Source organism: Macaca nemestrina, chromosome 10 (genome assembly GCF_043159975.1).
Source record: "Macaca nemestrina isolate mMacNem1 chromosome 10, mMacNem.hap1, whole genome shotgun sequence".
Classification (NCBI taxonomy): domain Eukaryota; kingdom Metazoa; phylum Chordata; class Mammalia; order Primates; family Cercopithecidae; genus Macaca; species Macaca nemestrina.
The window spans coordinates 132,512,372-132,529,692 of record NC_092134.1 but is presented as its reverse complement, the minus strand read 5'-3'; the positions used below and the strand labels follow the sequence as shown (position 1 = coordinate 132,529,692).

Below are 17,321 nucleotides of genomic sequence, written 5' to 3'. Positions count from 1 at the left end.
TCTCCCTGCCGTCATGTCTAAGTCAGAGTCTCCTAAAGAGCCTGACCAGCTGAGGAAGCTCTTCATTGGAGGGCTGAGCTTTGAAACAACCAATGGGAGCCTGAGGAGCCACTGTGAGCCTGGGGAATGCTCAGGACTGTGTGGTAATGAGAGTCCCAAACACCAAGCGCTCCAGGGGCTTTGGGCTTGTCACCTATGCCACTGTGGAGGAGGTGGATGCAGCCATGAATGCAAGGCCACACAAGGTGGATGGAAGAGTTGTGGAACCAAAGAGAGCTGACTCAAGAGAAGATTGTCAAAGACCAGGTGCCCACTTCACTGTGAAAAAGATGTTTCTTGATGGCATGAAAGAACACACGGAAGCCTCCTGTAATCCCAGCACTTTGCGGGGCCGAGGCGGGGGTTCAAGAGGTCAAGAGATCGAAACCATCCTGGCCAAAATGGTGAAATCCCATCTCTACTAAAAATACAAAAATTCCCCGGGCGTGGTGGCGCACGCCTATAGTCCCAGCTACTCAGGAGGCTGAGGCAGGAGAATCGCTTGAACCCGTGAGGCAGAGGTTGCAGTGAGCCAAAATCATGCTATTTCTCTCCAGCTTGGGTGACAGAGCCAGACTCTGCCTCAAAAAAAAAAAAAAGAAAAAAGAAAAAAGAAAAGAAAAGAAGAAGAAGACACTGAAGAACATCACCTAAGAGATTATTTTGAACAGTTTGAAAAAATTGAAGTGATTGAAATCATGACTGACTGAGGCAGTGGCAAAAAAGGGGGTTTTGCCTTTTGTAACCTTTGACAACCATGACTCGGTGGATAAGACTGTCATTCAGAAATACCATACTGTGAATGACCACAACTGTGAAGTTAGGAAGGCGCTGTCAGAGCAAGAGATGGCTAGTGATTCATCTAGCCGAAGAGGTCGAAGTGGTTCTGGACACTTTGGCGGTGGTTGTGGAGGTGGTTTTGGTGGGAGTGACAACTTTGGTAGTGGAGAAAACTTCACGGTCGTGATGGCTTTGGTGGCAGCCATGGTGGTGGTGGATATGGTGGCAGTGGGGATGGCTATAATGGATTTGGTAATGATGGAAGCAATTTGGGAGGTGGTGGAAGCTACGATGATTTTGGCAATTACAACAATCAGTTTTCAAATTTTGGACCCATGAAGGGAGAAATCTTTGGAGTCAGAAGCTCTGGCCCCTGTGGTGGTGGAGGCCAATACTTGACCAAACCAAGAAACCAAGGTGCCTATGGCGGTTCTAGTAGCAACAGTAGCTATGGCAGTGGCAGAAGATTTTAATTAGGAAACAAAGCTTAGCAGGACAGGAGAGCCAGAGATGTGACAGGGAAGCTACAGGTAACAACAGATTTGTGAACTCAGCCAAGCACAGTGGTGGCAAGGCCCAGCTGCTACAAAGAAGATATGTTTTACACAAATACTCATGTGTATGGGCAAAAAACTTGAGCACTGTGTTCGTGACTAATTGTATAACAGGTTATTTTAGTTTCTGTTCTGTGGAAAGTATAAAAGCATTCAACCAAGGGTTTTAGTGTAGACTTTTTTTTTTTTTTGCACCCATGCTGTGGATTGCTAAATGGAATAGTCTGATCGTGATGTGGAATAAACATCTTTTTTTTTTTTTTTTTTTTGAGACGGAGTCTCGCTCTGTCGCCCAGGCTGGAGTGCAGTGGCCGGATCTCAGCTCACTGCAAGCTCCACCTCCCCGGTTTACGCCATTCTCCTGCCTCAGCCTCCCGAGTAGCTGGGACCACAGGCGCCGCCACCACGCCTGGCTAATTTTTTGTGTTTTTAGTAGAGACGGGGTTTCGCCGTGTTAGCCAGAATGGTCTCGATCTCCTGACCTCATGATCGGCCCGTCTCGGCCTCCCAAAGTGCTGGGATTATAGGCTTGCGCCACCGCGCCCGGCCAAATAAACATCTTTTTTAAAAAAGAAAAAGAAAATAGATTTTAAGTGTTCTCACCCCACACACATAAATATGTGAGGTAATGCATATGTTAATTAGCTCATTTACCCATTCCACAATGTATATATATTTCAAAACAACATGTTATATGTTGTAATATATACAATTTTTATTTTTCAATTAAAAAAAAACAAAAACAAGTCATCCACAGTGATACACACCTGTGGTCCCAGCTACTCAGGAGGCTGAGGCAGGAGCATCACTTGAGCACAAGAGGTCGAGGCTACAGTCAGCCATGATCACAGCACTGCACTCCAGCCTGGGCAAAACCGTGAGCACCTGTCTCTAAAATACACACACACACACACACACAGACAGTCACACACAGACACACACAGATACACACACACACACACAGACACACACACAATTTTTTAAAAACTTATAATGCATGAATAGAAAGAAAATAAATGCTCCATAATGTTTTAAGAAAACAAATAATATAAAATATTTGCAACACATATGACTGACAAGCAGGTGGCATGTGCCTCAAAGAGCGCCTACAGATTGATAAGAAAAAAAGACAAAAAAAAAAAAAGCAAACCCTGATAGACTGAATAGCCAAAGGATATAAACATGAAACTCAGAGTAAATACAAATAACTAACTTACTTGAGAAGATGCTCAAAGCCAGTTGTAGTCTGGAAAGCACAAATGATGACAAAGCTATAACATCCCTCTTTCCCCACAAAAATAGTAATAATAATAATTAGCCAGAATTTAAAACATTGAGAACACATGGAGCTGAGAGGGACCTAGGTCGGGTACAGTCATCCGTTGCCGGCGGGAGTAAAATTGCTCCAGCCTTTTTGAAAAGTAATCCATTGGTATTATTAACACTTTTGCTTTGGCATTTGTTTTGGCTCATGATTTCAAAACACAAAAAAACAGAATACATGTACAAAAATGTTCACTGTGATGTTTTATTTCGTCTCCTACACTATTACTCCCAAATCTTTTCCTATACATGTCCCTCACTTCAGGGACCCTATTATTTGGTTTTCTCGCCTACTTCTCTTTTCTGACACCTTTTCTCTTCCCCTGAAACCACGCTGTAACATCCTCTCCCTCCATCCTTCTTGCTATTTGATTTCTCTATTTTTATGACTAATCCCATGTGGCCTGCTGCCAAAAATTATGCAATAGTACAGACTGAAATCACTAAAAATATATGGCCTCCTGCCGCACCCAAGCTCGCAGAGCTGCCCAGGAATGTCGTGCCTCCAGGCAGATGCCTCTCTTTGCCGTTTGTGATTATTCAAAAATTCCGCTGTCCACAGACCCCCAAACCTATTATTTCCTCTCTCCTTCGTAGTACATGACGTTGTCTTTGATTTCACTGAGAAAATGAAGTTCACCAGGCAAGAACAGTTTATTTTCCTATCACTTGTAATAAACCCATCAGAATCCTCACCCATCTTTCCTTCTTCCGTGGGAAAGGGGCACTCTTCACTCTTTCTACCCAAGGTTACTTCTTCCAGTTGTCCAGTCAGCTTCATATTCATCCACTGACTCAAGAATTTTGGTCTCTAAAGGATCCTCTCTCACATGCTTTTTTTAAATTTTTTTATTTTTTTTGAGATGAAGTCTCACTCTGTCATCCAGGCTGGAGTGCAATTGCGCGATCTCAGCTCACTGCAAACTGCACCTCCTGGGTTCAAGTGATTCTCATGCCTCAGCCTCCTGAGTAGCTGAGACTACAGGCATGTGCTACCACACCCAGCTAATTTTTGTATTTTTAGTAGAGACGGGGTTTCACCATGTTGGCCAGACTGATCTCAAACTCCTGGCCTCAAGTGATCTGCCTGCCTTGGCCTCCCAAAGTGCTGATTACAGGCATGAACCACTGCAACCAGCCACACCCACATGCATTTTTAATATCTCCCTTTTGACATAATTTTGTTATCTCAGGTTACAAAATGTGCTACTCTCTTCTATCTGTATTTTAAGGTATATTGACCCAACATATGACTCTACTTAGATATTATCTCTTTCCTTCCTGTCTTAACCAAACTGTGAACCATCTAAACTCATTGTTTCCACTTCCTTACTTGTATTATCAGTCTGCTAAAATTTCACCTGTCCACCACACCAGTGAAGAATGATAAACATGACCTTCATATTGCCATTTCCATTGAATACTCTCCTCTCATTATGTTACTTTACAACTTTTTGACATTTTGTTCTAATGAGTGCTCCCTCCCCCTTGAAAACCACTGCTTCTTTAGCGTTCGTCACATCATTTTTATGCTTTCCTCTGTGCCATGAGTTTTCTTCTCTCCTCTTTATTTCCTTTCCCTTCTCATTGCTAATATAGAAACAAAGACTTTACTATCACCAAAACTTTGCCATGTGAGAGCATTACTAGCAAGGGAAAGATGTGTATTGTAGATGTCCCAATGTGAAGAATCTGAAAGACCTCCTTCTAAGGAAAAACCCCTCATTATCCTTCAAAAACGGAACCAGGAATGAAGTCATCATAATCATGAAGAGCCTGGGGTTCACCTTATCTCTGCCTTGTGAGGGTATAAAGATATAGGCACCCAAATTTATACATTGTTGGAGAGTTTAAATTGGTGGGACCATTTAAAGCTGTCATAAAATTTAAAATTCATATTGCCATTAACTCAGTGATTTCCCCCAACATATTCACACATATGCAAAATGTATAAAAAGAACATTTATCTAAAATCTATAGTAAAACCCACAGGACCAAGAACAGATTAAACAATTTTTAAAAAGAAAAACAAAGTTGGAGGACTATACTACCCTATAGTCTTACTTATAGACTTACTATAAAATTACAATGGGGTAGAAGTGACAGGATAGATATACTTTGAAAAGGAACAGAAGAGAATGCAGAAATAAACCCATGTGTTGGCCAGGCATGGTGGCTCACACCTGTAATCTCAGCACCTTGGGAGGCTGAGGCAAGCAGATCGCCTGAGATCAGGAGTTTGAGACCAGCCTGGCCAACATAATGAACCCTTATCTCTACTAAAAATACAAAAATTAGCCAGGCATGGTGGTGCATGCCTGTGATCCCAGCTACCCAGGAGGCTGAGGCAGGAGAATCACTTGAACCCAGGAGGAGGAGGTTACAGTAAGCTGAGATCATGCCACTGTACACCATCCTGGGCAATAGAGTGAGACTCTGGCTTGAAAAAAAAATCCGTGTGTTCATGATCAGTTGATGAATTTCAACATAGGTCCCAAAAGAATTTAATGGGAAAAGAATACTTATTTCAATAAATGGCTCTAAAATAATTTGGCATTTATAAGAAAAAAAAATCTCAACCCATACCTCACACCACATATAAAAGTTATAAAAAAGCAGGCTGGATGCGCCAAGGTGGGCGGATCACGAGGTCAGGAGATCGAGACCATCCTGGCTAACATGGTGAAACCTCGTCTCTACTAAAAATATGAAAAATTAGCCGGGCGTGGTGGCAGGCGCCTGTAGTCCCAGCTACTGAGGAAGCTGAGGCAGGAGAATGGCATGAACCAGGGTGGCGGAGCTTGCAGTGAGCAGAGATCACACCACTGCACTCTAGCCTGGGCAACAGAGCAAGACTCCGTCTCAAAAGAAAAAAAACAGACTGGATGCTGTGGCTTATGCCTGTAATCCCAGCAGCCCAGGAGACCAAGGCTAGAGGATCACTTAAGGCCAGGAGATCAAGACAAGTCTGAGCAACACAGTGAAACCCCATCTCTACAAATTTTTTTTTTTAATTGGCCAGGCATGCTGGCATTCACCTGTGGTTCCAGTTAGCTGTAAGGCCGAGGCAAGAGGATTTTGAGCCCAGGAGTTTAAGACTACAGTGAACTATGATGGTGCCACTGCATTCCAGCCTGGGTGATACAGCAAGATCATCTCTTTAAAAAAAAAAAGAAAAAGAAGTTAAATACATTACCAACCTAAATGTAAAACCTAAAACTATAAAATTTCTAGAAGAAATCGTTAAGGCAAACTTTGTGGCCTTGGACTAGGCAAAGATTTCCTTAACAACATACAAAAAGAGTAAGCTAGAATGCAAAAGATTGAATAGGAAAAGAAAATCAAAATCTGTTTCTCCCATACTATACTCTCATAACAGAATGCTTTTGTGACCAAATGCCTAGGGATGTTTCCTCACACACCAAGCAAGCGATCGATACTGCAGTGAATTCTCCAGAGGTCACCAGCTGAGTGTCCTCTAACTCAGTTCAATTCTGATACTATCTACCTGGAGGTAGCATCAGATCCCACAAGGTCAGGGCTCAGTCCCACAAGACTGTCTCCCACTTCCAATGCCAGTCCCAAGCACAGGATGTGGCCTGAGTTTCTGACTGATTGGCTTTAAATCTGGGTATCCCTGACACCCTCCTCAGGTCCAGTTTGCTCGATGGCCCACAGAACTCAGGAAAACACTTAAGGTTTATTCATTTATTTTAAAGAATATTACAAAGGATACAGATGAATGGCCAGACGGAAAAGATGCATGGGGTAAGCCATGTAAGAAGGTGCACAGATTTTCCAGGCCCCACACAGGTGCACCACCTGTGAGAAACCACCACCCGTTCAGCTGTCCAGAAGCTCTTGGAAGCAGTTATTTTGGGTTTTTATGGAAGTTTCATTACATAGGCATAATTGATAACATCATTGGCCATCATTGATGGCCGTCGATCAACTCAACCTTCAACCTCCCTGGAGTTGAGGGGTGGGGCTGAAAATTCCAGCCCTCTAATCATGCCTTGGTCTTATTGGTGACCACCCCTGATCCTAAAACTATCTAGGAGCCCCCAGCCACCAGTCATTCATTAGCATACATAACACACTCTTATCACTCCGGAGATCCCAAGGGTTCTAGAAGCTATATGTCAGGAAATGGTAGGAAGACAAAATATATATAGTCATGCACACATAACAATGTTTATGTCAGCAATGAGCCATATATACACTGTGTTCCCATAAAACTGTAATGGAGCTAAAAAATTTCTGTTGCCTGGTGATTCCATGACGTTGTAGCTCAAGGCACTGCACAAACACTGTTGTAGTGAGGCAGGTGCAAATAAACTCACTGTGCTGCCAGTCACATAAAAGTATAGCACATACAATTAGGTACAGTACATGATACTTGATAATGATAATAAACAACTGTTATTGTTTATGTATTTAGTATCCTTTTGTTTTTTTAGAGATGGGGTCTGGCTATGTGGCCCAGACTGGAATGTGGTGGCTGTTCACAAGCACAATCATATCACTCAACAGCCTCAACCTCCTGGGCCCAAGGGATCCTCCCATCTCAGCCTCCCAAGTAGCCAGGATTACAGGTACATGCCATGGCACCCAGCTATTTCTTATATTTTTAATCATTATTTTAGAGTCTATTCCTTCTACTTATTAAGAAAAAAAAAGTTAACTATAAAACAGCCTCAGGCAGGTCCTTCAGGAGGTGTTGCCAAAGAAGGCATTGTTATAATCGCAGGTGTCAGCTCCATGCCTTACTTCCCAAGAAGACCTTCCAGTGGGACAAGATGTGGAGGCGGAAGACAGTGATACTGATGATCCTGTCCCTGTGTAGCCCTAGGCTAATGTGCATGTGACCTGATGATGATCAGGTATGATGAAACAGTTCATATACCTGTTTGCCATTTCAATGTCTTCTTTTGAAAAATGTCTATTCAGACCTTTTGCCCATTTTAAAATTGTGTTATTAGATTATTTTTCCTGTTGAGTTGTTTGAGCTCTTTATATATTCTGGTTATTAATCCCTTGTCAGATGGATAGTTTGCAAACGTTTTCTCCCATTCCATAGGTTATCTCTTCACTTTTTAAATTGTTTCCTTTGCTGGGCAGAAGTTTTTAACTGGATGCCATCCTATTTATTCATTTTTGCTTTGGATGCCTGTGCTTGTGGGGTATTACCCAAGAAATCTTTGCTCAGACCAATGTCCTAGAGAGTTTCCTCAATGTTTTCTTTTAGTAGTTTCATAATTTGAAGTCTTATATTTAAGTTGTTAATTTTATTTAATTTTTGTATATGAAGAGAGAGGAGGGTCTAGTTTCTTTCCTTTTTTTTTTTTTAATAGAGACGAGGTCTCACTGTGTTGCCCAGGCTGGTCTCAAACTCCTGAGCTCAAGTGATCCTCCTATCTCAGCCTCAGAAAGGTCTAGTTTCATTCTTCTGTATATCAATATCCAGTTTTCTAGCACTATTTATTGAAGAAACTGTCCTTTCCCCAGTGTTTATTCTTCATACCTTTGTTGAAAATGAGTTCACTGTAAATGTATGGATTTACTTATGAATTCTCTATTCTGTTCCATCAGTCTATGTATCTGTTTTCAATGCCAGTGCCATGCTGTTTTAGTTACTATAGCTCTGTAATATAATTTGAAGTCAAGTAATATGATTCCTCTGATTTTTTGTTTGTTTGTTTTGGTTTTTTGCTCAGGATGGCTTTGACTATTCTGGGTTTGTGGTTCCATATAAATTTTAAGGTTACTTTTTCTATTTCTGTGAAGAATGTCATGGGTATTTTCATAGGAATTGTATTAAATTTCATCTGATGCTTTAGGTACTATGGATGTTTTAACAGTGTTGATGTTTCCAATCCATAAACATGAAATATCTTTCTACTGTTTTTGTGTTCTCTTCAATTTTTTGCATCAGTGTCTTATAGTTTTCACTGTATGGTTTTCACTTCTTTGGTTAATTCCTAGTAATTTTATTTTATTTGTAGCTATTGTAAATAGGATTACTTTCTTGATTTCTTTTTCAGATTGTTCACTGTTGGTATATAGAAATGCTGCTGATTTTTTGTATGTTGATCTTGTATCCTGCAACTTCACTGAATTTGTTAATCAGTTTTAATAGTTTTTTGGTGAACTCTTTCAGGTTTTTGCAAATATAATATCACATCATCTACAAACAAGAATGATTTGACTTCTTCCTTTCCGGTGTGAATGCCCTTCCTTCCTTTCTCTTTTCTGATTGCTCTAGCTAGGACATCCAGTACTATATTGAATAACAGAGGTGAAAATGGGCATCCTCGTCATGTTCCAGATCTTAGAGGAGACACTTTCAGGTTTTCCCCATTACGTATAATACTAGCTGTGGGTCTGTCTCATATACAGCTTTTATTGTGTTGAGGTATGTCTTTGTATACCCAATTTTTTAGCGTTTTTATCATGAAAGGATGTTGAATTTTATCAAATGCTTTTTTGGCATCAGTTGAAAAAATCCTATGGTTTTTGTCCTTCATTCTGTTGATATGATGTATCACATTGATTGATATGTGTATGTTGAACTATCCTTGCATCCCTGGGATAAATCCCATTTTGTCATAATAGCACGATCTCGGCTCACTGCAACCTCCACCTCCCTGGTTCAAGCAATTCTCCTGTCTCAGCTTCCCGGGTAGCTGGGATTACAGGTGCCCACCATGCCTGGCTAATTTTTGTATTTCTAGTAGAGATGAAGTTTCACCATGTTAGTCAGGCTGGTCTTGAACTCCTGACCTTTCCACCCACCTTGGCCTCCCTGTTTGAAATTTTTTTTAATGTGTCTTTGGTTTTGTATCAGGGTAATACTGGCCTCATAGAATGAGTTTGGAAGCATTCCCTCCTCTTCTATTTTTTAAAATAGTTTGAGGGCTGGGCACGGTGGTTTGCACCTGTAATACCAGCACTTTGGGAGGCTGAGGCAGGTGGATCACTTGCAGTCAAGATTTCAAGACCAGCCTGGCCAACATAGCAAAACCCCATCTCTACTAAAAATGAAAAAATTAGCCAGGTGTGGTGATGCACACCTGTAATCCCAGCTACACAGGAGGCTGAGGCATGAGGAATCACTTGAGCACAGCAGGCAGAGGTTGCTGTGAACCGAGACTGTGCCACTGCACTCCAGCCTGGGCAACAAAGCAAGACACTGTCTTAAAATAAAATAAAATAAAATAAAATAAAATAAAATAAAATAATTTGTGTAGGATTGGTATTAGTTCTTCTTTAAATGTTTGGGAAATTTCAGCAGTGAAGCCATTCGGTCCTGGGCTTTATTTTCCTGGGAGACATTTTGTTACAGCTTCAACCTCATTACTCATTGTTGATCTGTTCAAGTTTTGGATTTCTTCATAGTTCAGTCTTGGTAGGTTGTATCTGTCTAGGAATTTATCCATTTCTTCTAGGTTTTTCAATTTAATGGCATATAGTTGCTTGCAGTAGCCTCTAATCATCCTTTGAATTTCTGCCGTGTTAGTTGTAATGTCCCCTTTTTTTAACCTCTGATTTTACTCATTTAGATCGTCTGTCTTTTTTTCTTAAGTAATATGGCTAAAGATTTGCTGATTTTATCTTTTAGAAAAACCAACTTGTGGTTTCATTGATCTTTTGTATCTTTTTTCATGTCAATTTCATTTACTTCTCCTCTGATCTTTATTATTTCTTCTACTAATTTTGGGTTTGGTTTGCTCTTGCTTTTCTAGTTCTTTAAGATGCATTGTTAAGTTGTTTATTTGAGGCATTTTTACTTTTTTGATGTAGGCAGTTTTAGGTATAAACTTTCCTCTCAGTACTGCTTTCACTGTGTCCCATATATTTTGGTATTATGTTCCCATTATCATTTGTTTTCAGAAGTTTTTTATCTTCCTTCTTAATTTCTTCATTGGCTCACCTGTCATTCAGTAGCATATTTTTAATTTCCATGTGTTTATATAGTTTTCAAAGTTCCTCTTGTTACTGACTTCTAGTTTTTTTTTCCATTGTAGTCAGAGAAGATACTTAACATGATTTCAATTTTTTTGAACTTTTAAAGGCTTGTTTTGTGGCCAAATATATGATCTATCCTTGAGAATGATCCATATGCTAAGGAGAAGAATGCATACTCTGCAGCCATTAGATGAAATGTTCTGTAAATATCTATTAGATCCACTTGGTCTATAGGACAGATTAAGTCTGATGTTTCTTTATTGATGTTCTGTCTTGATGACATCTCTAATGCTGAGAGTGGGGTGTTGAAGTCTTTCAGCTATTACTGCATTGGGGTCTATCTCTTTCTTCAGCTCTAATATTTGCTTTATATATCTGGGTGCTCCAGTGTCAGGTGCATATTTCTTTACAATTAATTGTTATATCCTCTTGCTGAATTGACACCTTTATCATAAGGTCAAAGAGACCTTGTCTCTTTTTACAGTTTTTGGCTTGAAATCTATTTTATCGGACATAAATATAGCCAGTCCTGCTCTTTTTTGGTCTCCATTGGCATGGAGCATCTTTTTCCATCCCTTTGTTTTCAGTCTATGTGTGTTTTTATAAGTGAAACGTGTTTCTTGTAGGTGACAGATCGTTGGGTCTTGTTTTTTTATCCATTCAGCCACTCTATGTCTTTTGATTGGAGAGTTTAGTTCACTTACATTCAATATTGTTATTGATAAAACCTACTCCTGCCATTTTGTTATATGTCTTCTTGTTGTTTTGCGATCTTCTCTTCCTTCTTTCATTCCTTCCTGTTTTTCTCTTAGTGAAGGTGATTTCTTCTGGTGGTATGTTTTGATTTCTTGCTTTTTACTTTTTGTGTATCTGTTGTATGTTTTTTGATTTGAGGTTACCATAAGGCTTGCAAATAATATCTTATAACCCATTATTTTAAACTGATGACAACTTAACACTGATTGACTAAACAAAAAAGCAAAGAGAAAACTAATAAAAACTCTACACTTTAACTTCATGCCACCACTTTTGAACTTTTTGTTGTTCCTGTTTATGTTCTTGTACTGTCTATGTCTTAAAAAGTTGTGGCAGTTATTAATTTTTTGGTTTATTAATCTTTTAGACTTTCTACTCAAGATATGAGTAGTTTATGCATCACAATTACAGTGTTACAATATTCTGTTTGTCTGTGTACTTACTATTACCAGTGAGTTTTGTACCTTCAGATGATTTCTTATTGCACCTTATGTTCTTTTCTTTCAGATTGAAGAACTCCCTTTAGCATTTCTTATACAACCAGTCTAGTGTTGACTAAATCCCTCTGCTTTTGTTTGTTTGGGAAAATCATTACTTCTCCTTCATGCTTGAAGGATGTTTTCACTAGATACATTACTCTAGGGTAAAAGTTTCTTTCCCTTCGGCACTTTAAATATGTCATGCCACTGTCTCCTGACCTGTAAGGTTTCCACTGAGAAGTTTGCTGTCAGACAAACTTCTCCTTTGTATGGAACTCCTTTGTATGTTATTTGTTTCTTTTTTTCTTGCTGCTTTTATGATACTTTCTTTATCCTTAACCTTTGGAAGTTCAATTATTAAAGGTAGTCTTATTCGAGTTAAGTCTACTTGGTGTTCTATAACCTTCTTGGGCTTGAATATTGATATCTTTCTCTGGGTTTGGAGAGATCCCTGTTATTATCCCTTTGCTTTCTACCCTGATCTCTGTCTCTACCCCCTATTTAAGGTCAATAACATTTAGATTTGACCTTTTGAGGCTATTTTCTCCATCTTGTAGGCATGCTTCATTCTTTTCTGTTTTTTCTGTTGTCTCCTCTGACAGCATATTTTCAAACAACCTGTCTTTGAGCTCACTAATTCCTTCTTCTGACTGATCAATTCTGCTGTTGAGAGACTCTGATGCATTTTTCAGTAGGTTAATTGAATTTTTCAGCTCGAGAATTTCTGCTTGATTTTTCAAAATTATTTTTGTTAAATTTTTGCTCTCTTTGTTAAATTTTTCTGATAGGATTCTGAATTCCTTCTCTATGTTATTGATGTGGTTTGGCTGTGCCCCCACCCCAAATCTCATCTTGAATTGTAGCTCCCACAATTCCCACATGTTGTGGGAGGGAGCTGGTGGGAGGCAATTGAAATATAGGGGTGGGTCTTTCCCATGCTATTCTCTTTATAGTGAATAAGTCTCACGAAATCTGATGGTCTTACGAAGGGAAGTTTCCCTGCACAAGTTCTCTTCTCTTGTCTGTTGCCATGTGAGACGTGCCTTTCACCTTCCACTGTAATTGCGAGGCCTCTCCAGTCATGTGGAACTGTGAGTCCATTAAACCTCTTTTTTTTTTTTTTTTTTTTTTTTTTGGTAAATTGCCCAGTCTCAGGTATGTCTTTATCAGCAGCATGTAAACAGACTAATACAATTGTCTTGAATTTCATCGAACTTCCTCTAAACAGCTATTTCACATACTCTGTCTGAATGGTCACATATCTCTGCATTCTGGCATTGGTCATTGGTGCCTTATTTAGTTCATTTGGTGACGTCATGTTTTCCTTGATTGTCTTGATGCTTGTGGATGTTTATTCATGTCTGGGCATTAAAGAGTTAGGTTTTTATTATAGTCTTTGCAGTCTGGGCTTGTTTGTACCCATCCTTCTTGGGAAAACTCTCCAGTCCTTCAAAGGGAAGTGTTGTGATCTAAATCTTTGGTCACTGCAGCTACATCTGCATTAGGAAGCACCACAAACCCAGTAACACTGTGACTCTTGCAGACTCATAGAAGTACCACCTTGGTGGTCTTGGGTGTGATACAGGAGAATTTACTAGATTACCAGGCAGAGCCTCTTGTTATCTTCCATTGCTTTTCCCCAAAGAAACAGGGTCTCTCTCTCCTTACTAAGCTATCTGGAGCTAGGGGAACAGTGACACAAGTACCCTTGTGGCCACCACCACTTGGAGTGCACTAGGTCAGACCTGAAGCCAGCATAGCACTAGGTCTCACCCAAGGCTTGTGGTGACCACTACCTGGCTATCACTGAAAGCCAAGGCCCAAGGGCTCTTCAGTAAGCTTATGGTGAATGTTGCCAGGCCTGGGTCTCTATCTTCAGGGCAATGGGCTCTCTCCCCTGTGACCCAGGGCAGGTCCAGAAATGCTATCCAGGAGCCTGGAATCGAGGACCCCAGGTGCTTACTTGGTGCTCTATTCCACTGTAGCCAAGCTAATACCTAAGCTGCAAGACAAAGTCCCCATTAGTCTTAGGTTAAATCTCTCCTTATCTACGTCCAAACTCCCTCTCATTTCCTCAAGCAGAAGGAGTCTCTCCTCATGGCTACCATAGCTAAGAATGTGCTGGATCACACCAGAAGTCAGCATGACACAGGATCTCACCCAATACCTATGGCAAATACTGCCTGGGTACTGCTGCTGATTATTCAGGGCCAAAGGGCTCTTTAGTCAGCAGGTGATGAATCCTGCCTGGACTGAGTCCTTCCTTTCAAGGCAGCATGTTGCTTCTGGTCCAGAGTGTGTCTTAAAATATCCTCCAGAAACTAGGTCCCAGAATAGAAACCTTAGGACTCTGCGTGGTGGTGCCCTATCCTTCTCTAGCTGAGCTGTATCCAAATTGCAAGGCAAAGTCCTCTTTAGTCTTCCATCTCCTCTCCTCAAGTAGAAGGAAGGAGTCTCTCCCAGAGCTGCAAGTTCCACTGCCTGGGGTTGGAGGAGGGGTTACACAAGCACTCCCTTGGCTACCCAGCTGGGGTCTCATTAGGTCACGTTCCCTCCAAGTCCTCTGGCTCTGAGCCCAGCATAGCACCAGGACTTGCCCAGGAATTGTGGTCCTTGTAGCCTAGATTGCCTTTCAGGTTTATTTAGGATCCCAGAGTGCTTTAGCCTGCAGTGGTGGGACTAGCAGAAACTCAGGTTCCGACCACTGGGATGCACCATTCCCCTGTGGCTAGGGATGGTCTAAATGCTCCCTCTGTGGGCAATGGCTAAATTCTGTCCCACGTTGCTATCTGCTTTGACAGGGCAGCACTGAGTTCCACTGCAAAGTCCCATAGTCACTGCACTCTTCCTCCCCGAAACACAGACTCTCTCTCCACCCCACACTGTGCTGCTGGGAGATGGGGAAGGGGTGGCACTGGCAAATCAAGACTGTCTCTCCTGCCCTCGTCAGTGCCTCTTTTGTTGATATGATGTTAAAACCAGGCACTGTGACTGCTCATCTGATTTTTGGTTCTTACGAGGGTGCTTTCTTGTGCGGATAATTGTTTCGTTTGTATTCCTACAGGGGAAAAATCGGTGGAGGCTTCTTGCTCCGCCTCCTCCTGTGTGTTCCTGGATTTTCTTCATTTTAATTTTGTGACTGCTCTGTTATAATCTTTAATAAATGTCTTATTCCAAACACTGAATGTCCCAGATATGTTTAATGTATAATGTCCATCAAAGGAGTCCGCTGTGCAATGTAAGTGCTAATCAAAACAACTGTTCATTTCTAGTTTTACCAAACTTTATTTCACTAAGTAAGGTACAAGAATTGAGTTACTAACTGACCCCAGCCCTTCATAAATAAGTCTAAGGAATAAATAAGCAACCAGGAAGTAAACTGTTACTTCTCTTGTAACAACCTTAAGGGAGACAAAGCAATGAAGAACCACATCCAGTTCTGATAATAGGTGGATAAATCCTTATAAAAGGCCTGAACCCTAGTCACAGAGGAGGTCTGCACACATCCTGCCTGCTCAGGTGAGAATTTAAGACCCGGCTGTAGTTCTCCTTTTCTTCTCTTTCAATAAGTAAATGAAATTGTCCACCCTGCAGTAGCCAAGCCATGGCCCACATGGAATCGCTCTCATTAAATCCTTAATGAAGTGAGAGTCACTACCGTCATATCCGTAACTCAGGGACACTTCCTGCGCCAGAACCAAAGGAAAGAGATTACTAGGAGACAGGAGCTTGTTTCCATGACTTCCTTCTATGAGCACTGTATCCAGATTAACTGGCCCTTTGCCTTTTTAGAGTTAGCTACTGAAGACTCATACTGGTGAGTTAGGAAGGATTAGGATATACTGTTTTTCTCATCTTTAATTCCTCTAATTTACGGGCTAATAGAAATAACTAGAATGAACAGTTTTCATTATTATTTATTATTCATCCATTTAATTATTTGTCACTGAATGTAAGCACCGTCTTAGGTATTTGGGATACAGTGGTAGATAAGATACAGTCCATGTTTTTTTTAAAAAAAAAAAACTATGAAAGATAAAAACAAAAGATTACAATCCAGGATCATCAACACTACAGAATTATGGTCTATTTCATTACTGCACCTTCTCTCCTTATGTATGTCCAAACTCTACTGAGGAGAAATAATAAAGTTTTTCTTATTTTTGAGGCCTTAGTACCTAAGATAATCTGGTGATCCAAGCACATAAAGTGTTTCTATAAACTTTCCTCTATGAAAATGCCTTATCGAATTGACTGCTATCTTGAAATTAAAATGCAGGTCAAACAGTCACAGAATGGAAAAGATACAATCACACATTGGTTAATTCAACCACATCTATGTATACTCAGAAAATAAACAAAATCAATTACGACCAGATTTTTGCATTAAGTGTGAAGACCTGAGAAGGAGGAAGTACCACCTTGCCCTCACTCACTTCCCACAATTTATATTCTCACATTAGCATTATGTATTTATTTTCTTTTTAGAGATGGTGTCTTGCTGTATCTCCCAGGCTGGAGTGCAGTGAGGCAATTATAGCTCACTGCAGCCTCAAACTCCTGGGCTCAAGCCACCCTCCCACCTCAGCTGCCCAAATAGCTAGGACTACAGGTACACACCACCATGCCAGCTAGGTTTATTCTTTAGAACAAAGCTTGATTTGCAAAGAGTCACTGTTAGGATAAAAATATACCATCAGGGATCAGTAATGTACTAGAGGAGTACAGCAATAACGTACTTATCTACTACATAAGCAATAGCATATATTGGCATAGATTTTATCAGATTAGTTCAGAATATAACATGAAAAAGGTATATTTTTGACAGAGATGGTTGGGATGGGGATGAGAGTGGCAGCATTAGTTGCCATACTGAGAAATACAAAAAAAACAAACTTATCTATTTCAAAAACTTGCTTATATCTGGTCTTTAAATTGTTCACATAATATCTAAATAGTCTCAAAGAGAATCCATCAGTTAGGCATCAATCCCCAGGAGGTTGTCTTGCATCTAATGCCATATCTGAGCAAGTTCAGTATTTGCTAACTACATACTCATGGCTTTCCCAACAGCCAGTGGCCAGCTCCCTCCTTTTAGGGATACATGACAGATCTGAGGGTCAGGACAGAGTGGTCATCCATCAAGGGCTGACCTTCTTACACACCCACTGTAAAGAAACTTCACAGCTTGAAGCTTGAAGACTATTTTTGTTGATGGCACCGCATGTCTGCACCAAGCTATTAGAATAAATCCTGTAAGAAATCAGAAAAGTCAATCACTTGAGGCCGTATGCACAGAAAAGGAGTTGAAAGGCATGAAGGGATAAAAATTGAGCAAATTCTTTCTCCCTATTCAGGCAGAAGAATTAAAATTGTCCATTAGCCTCTCTTTAAAATGTTATCACCTTTTTTTATTTTTTAT

At 40.4% G+C, this 17,321-nt stretch overlaps 1 protein-coding gene and 1 pseudogene across 5 annotated transcripts in view; one reads left to right on the top strand and one right to left on the bottom strand.

Moving 5' to 3' along the window:
- On the top strand, positions 1 to 4,083 carry LOC112423367 (heterogeneous nuclear ribonucleoprotein A1-like; annotated as a pseudogene).
- A 3,940-nt stretch (positions 4,084 to 8,023) lies between these two features.
- LOC105499882 (killer cell lectin like receptor G1) overlaps positions 8,024 to 17,321 on the bottom strand; it is a 62,358-nt gene continuing 53,060 nt past the window's right edge. For all 5 annotated transcript variants that reach the window (XM_071072227.1, XM_024787097.2, XM_011772724.3 and 2 more), the window contains exon 5: positions 8,024 to 17,152. In XM_071072227.1, the coding sequence (XP_070928328.1) occupies positions 17,041 to 17,152 (112 nt within the window). In that variant the 3' untranslated portion in view covers positions 8,024 to 17,040. The remainder of the gene's footprint in view (positions 17,153 to 17,321) is intronic.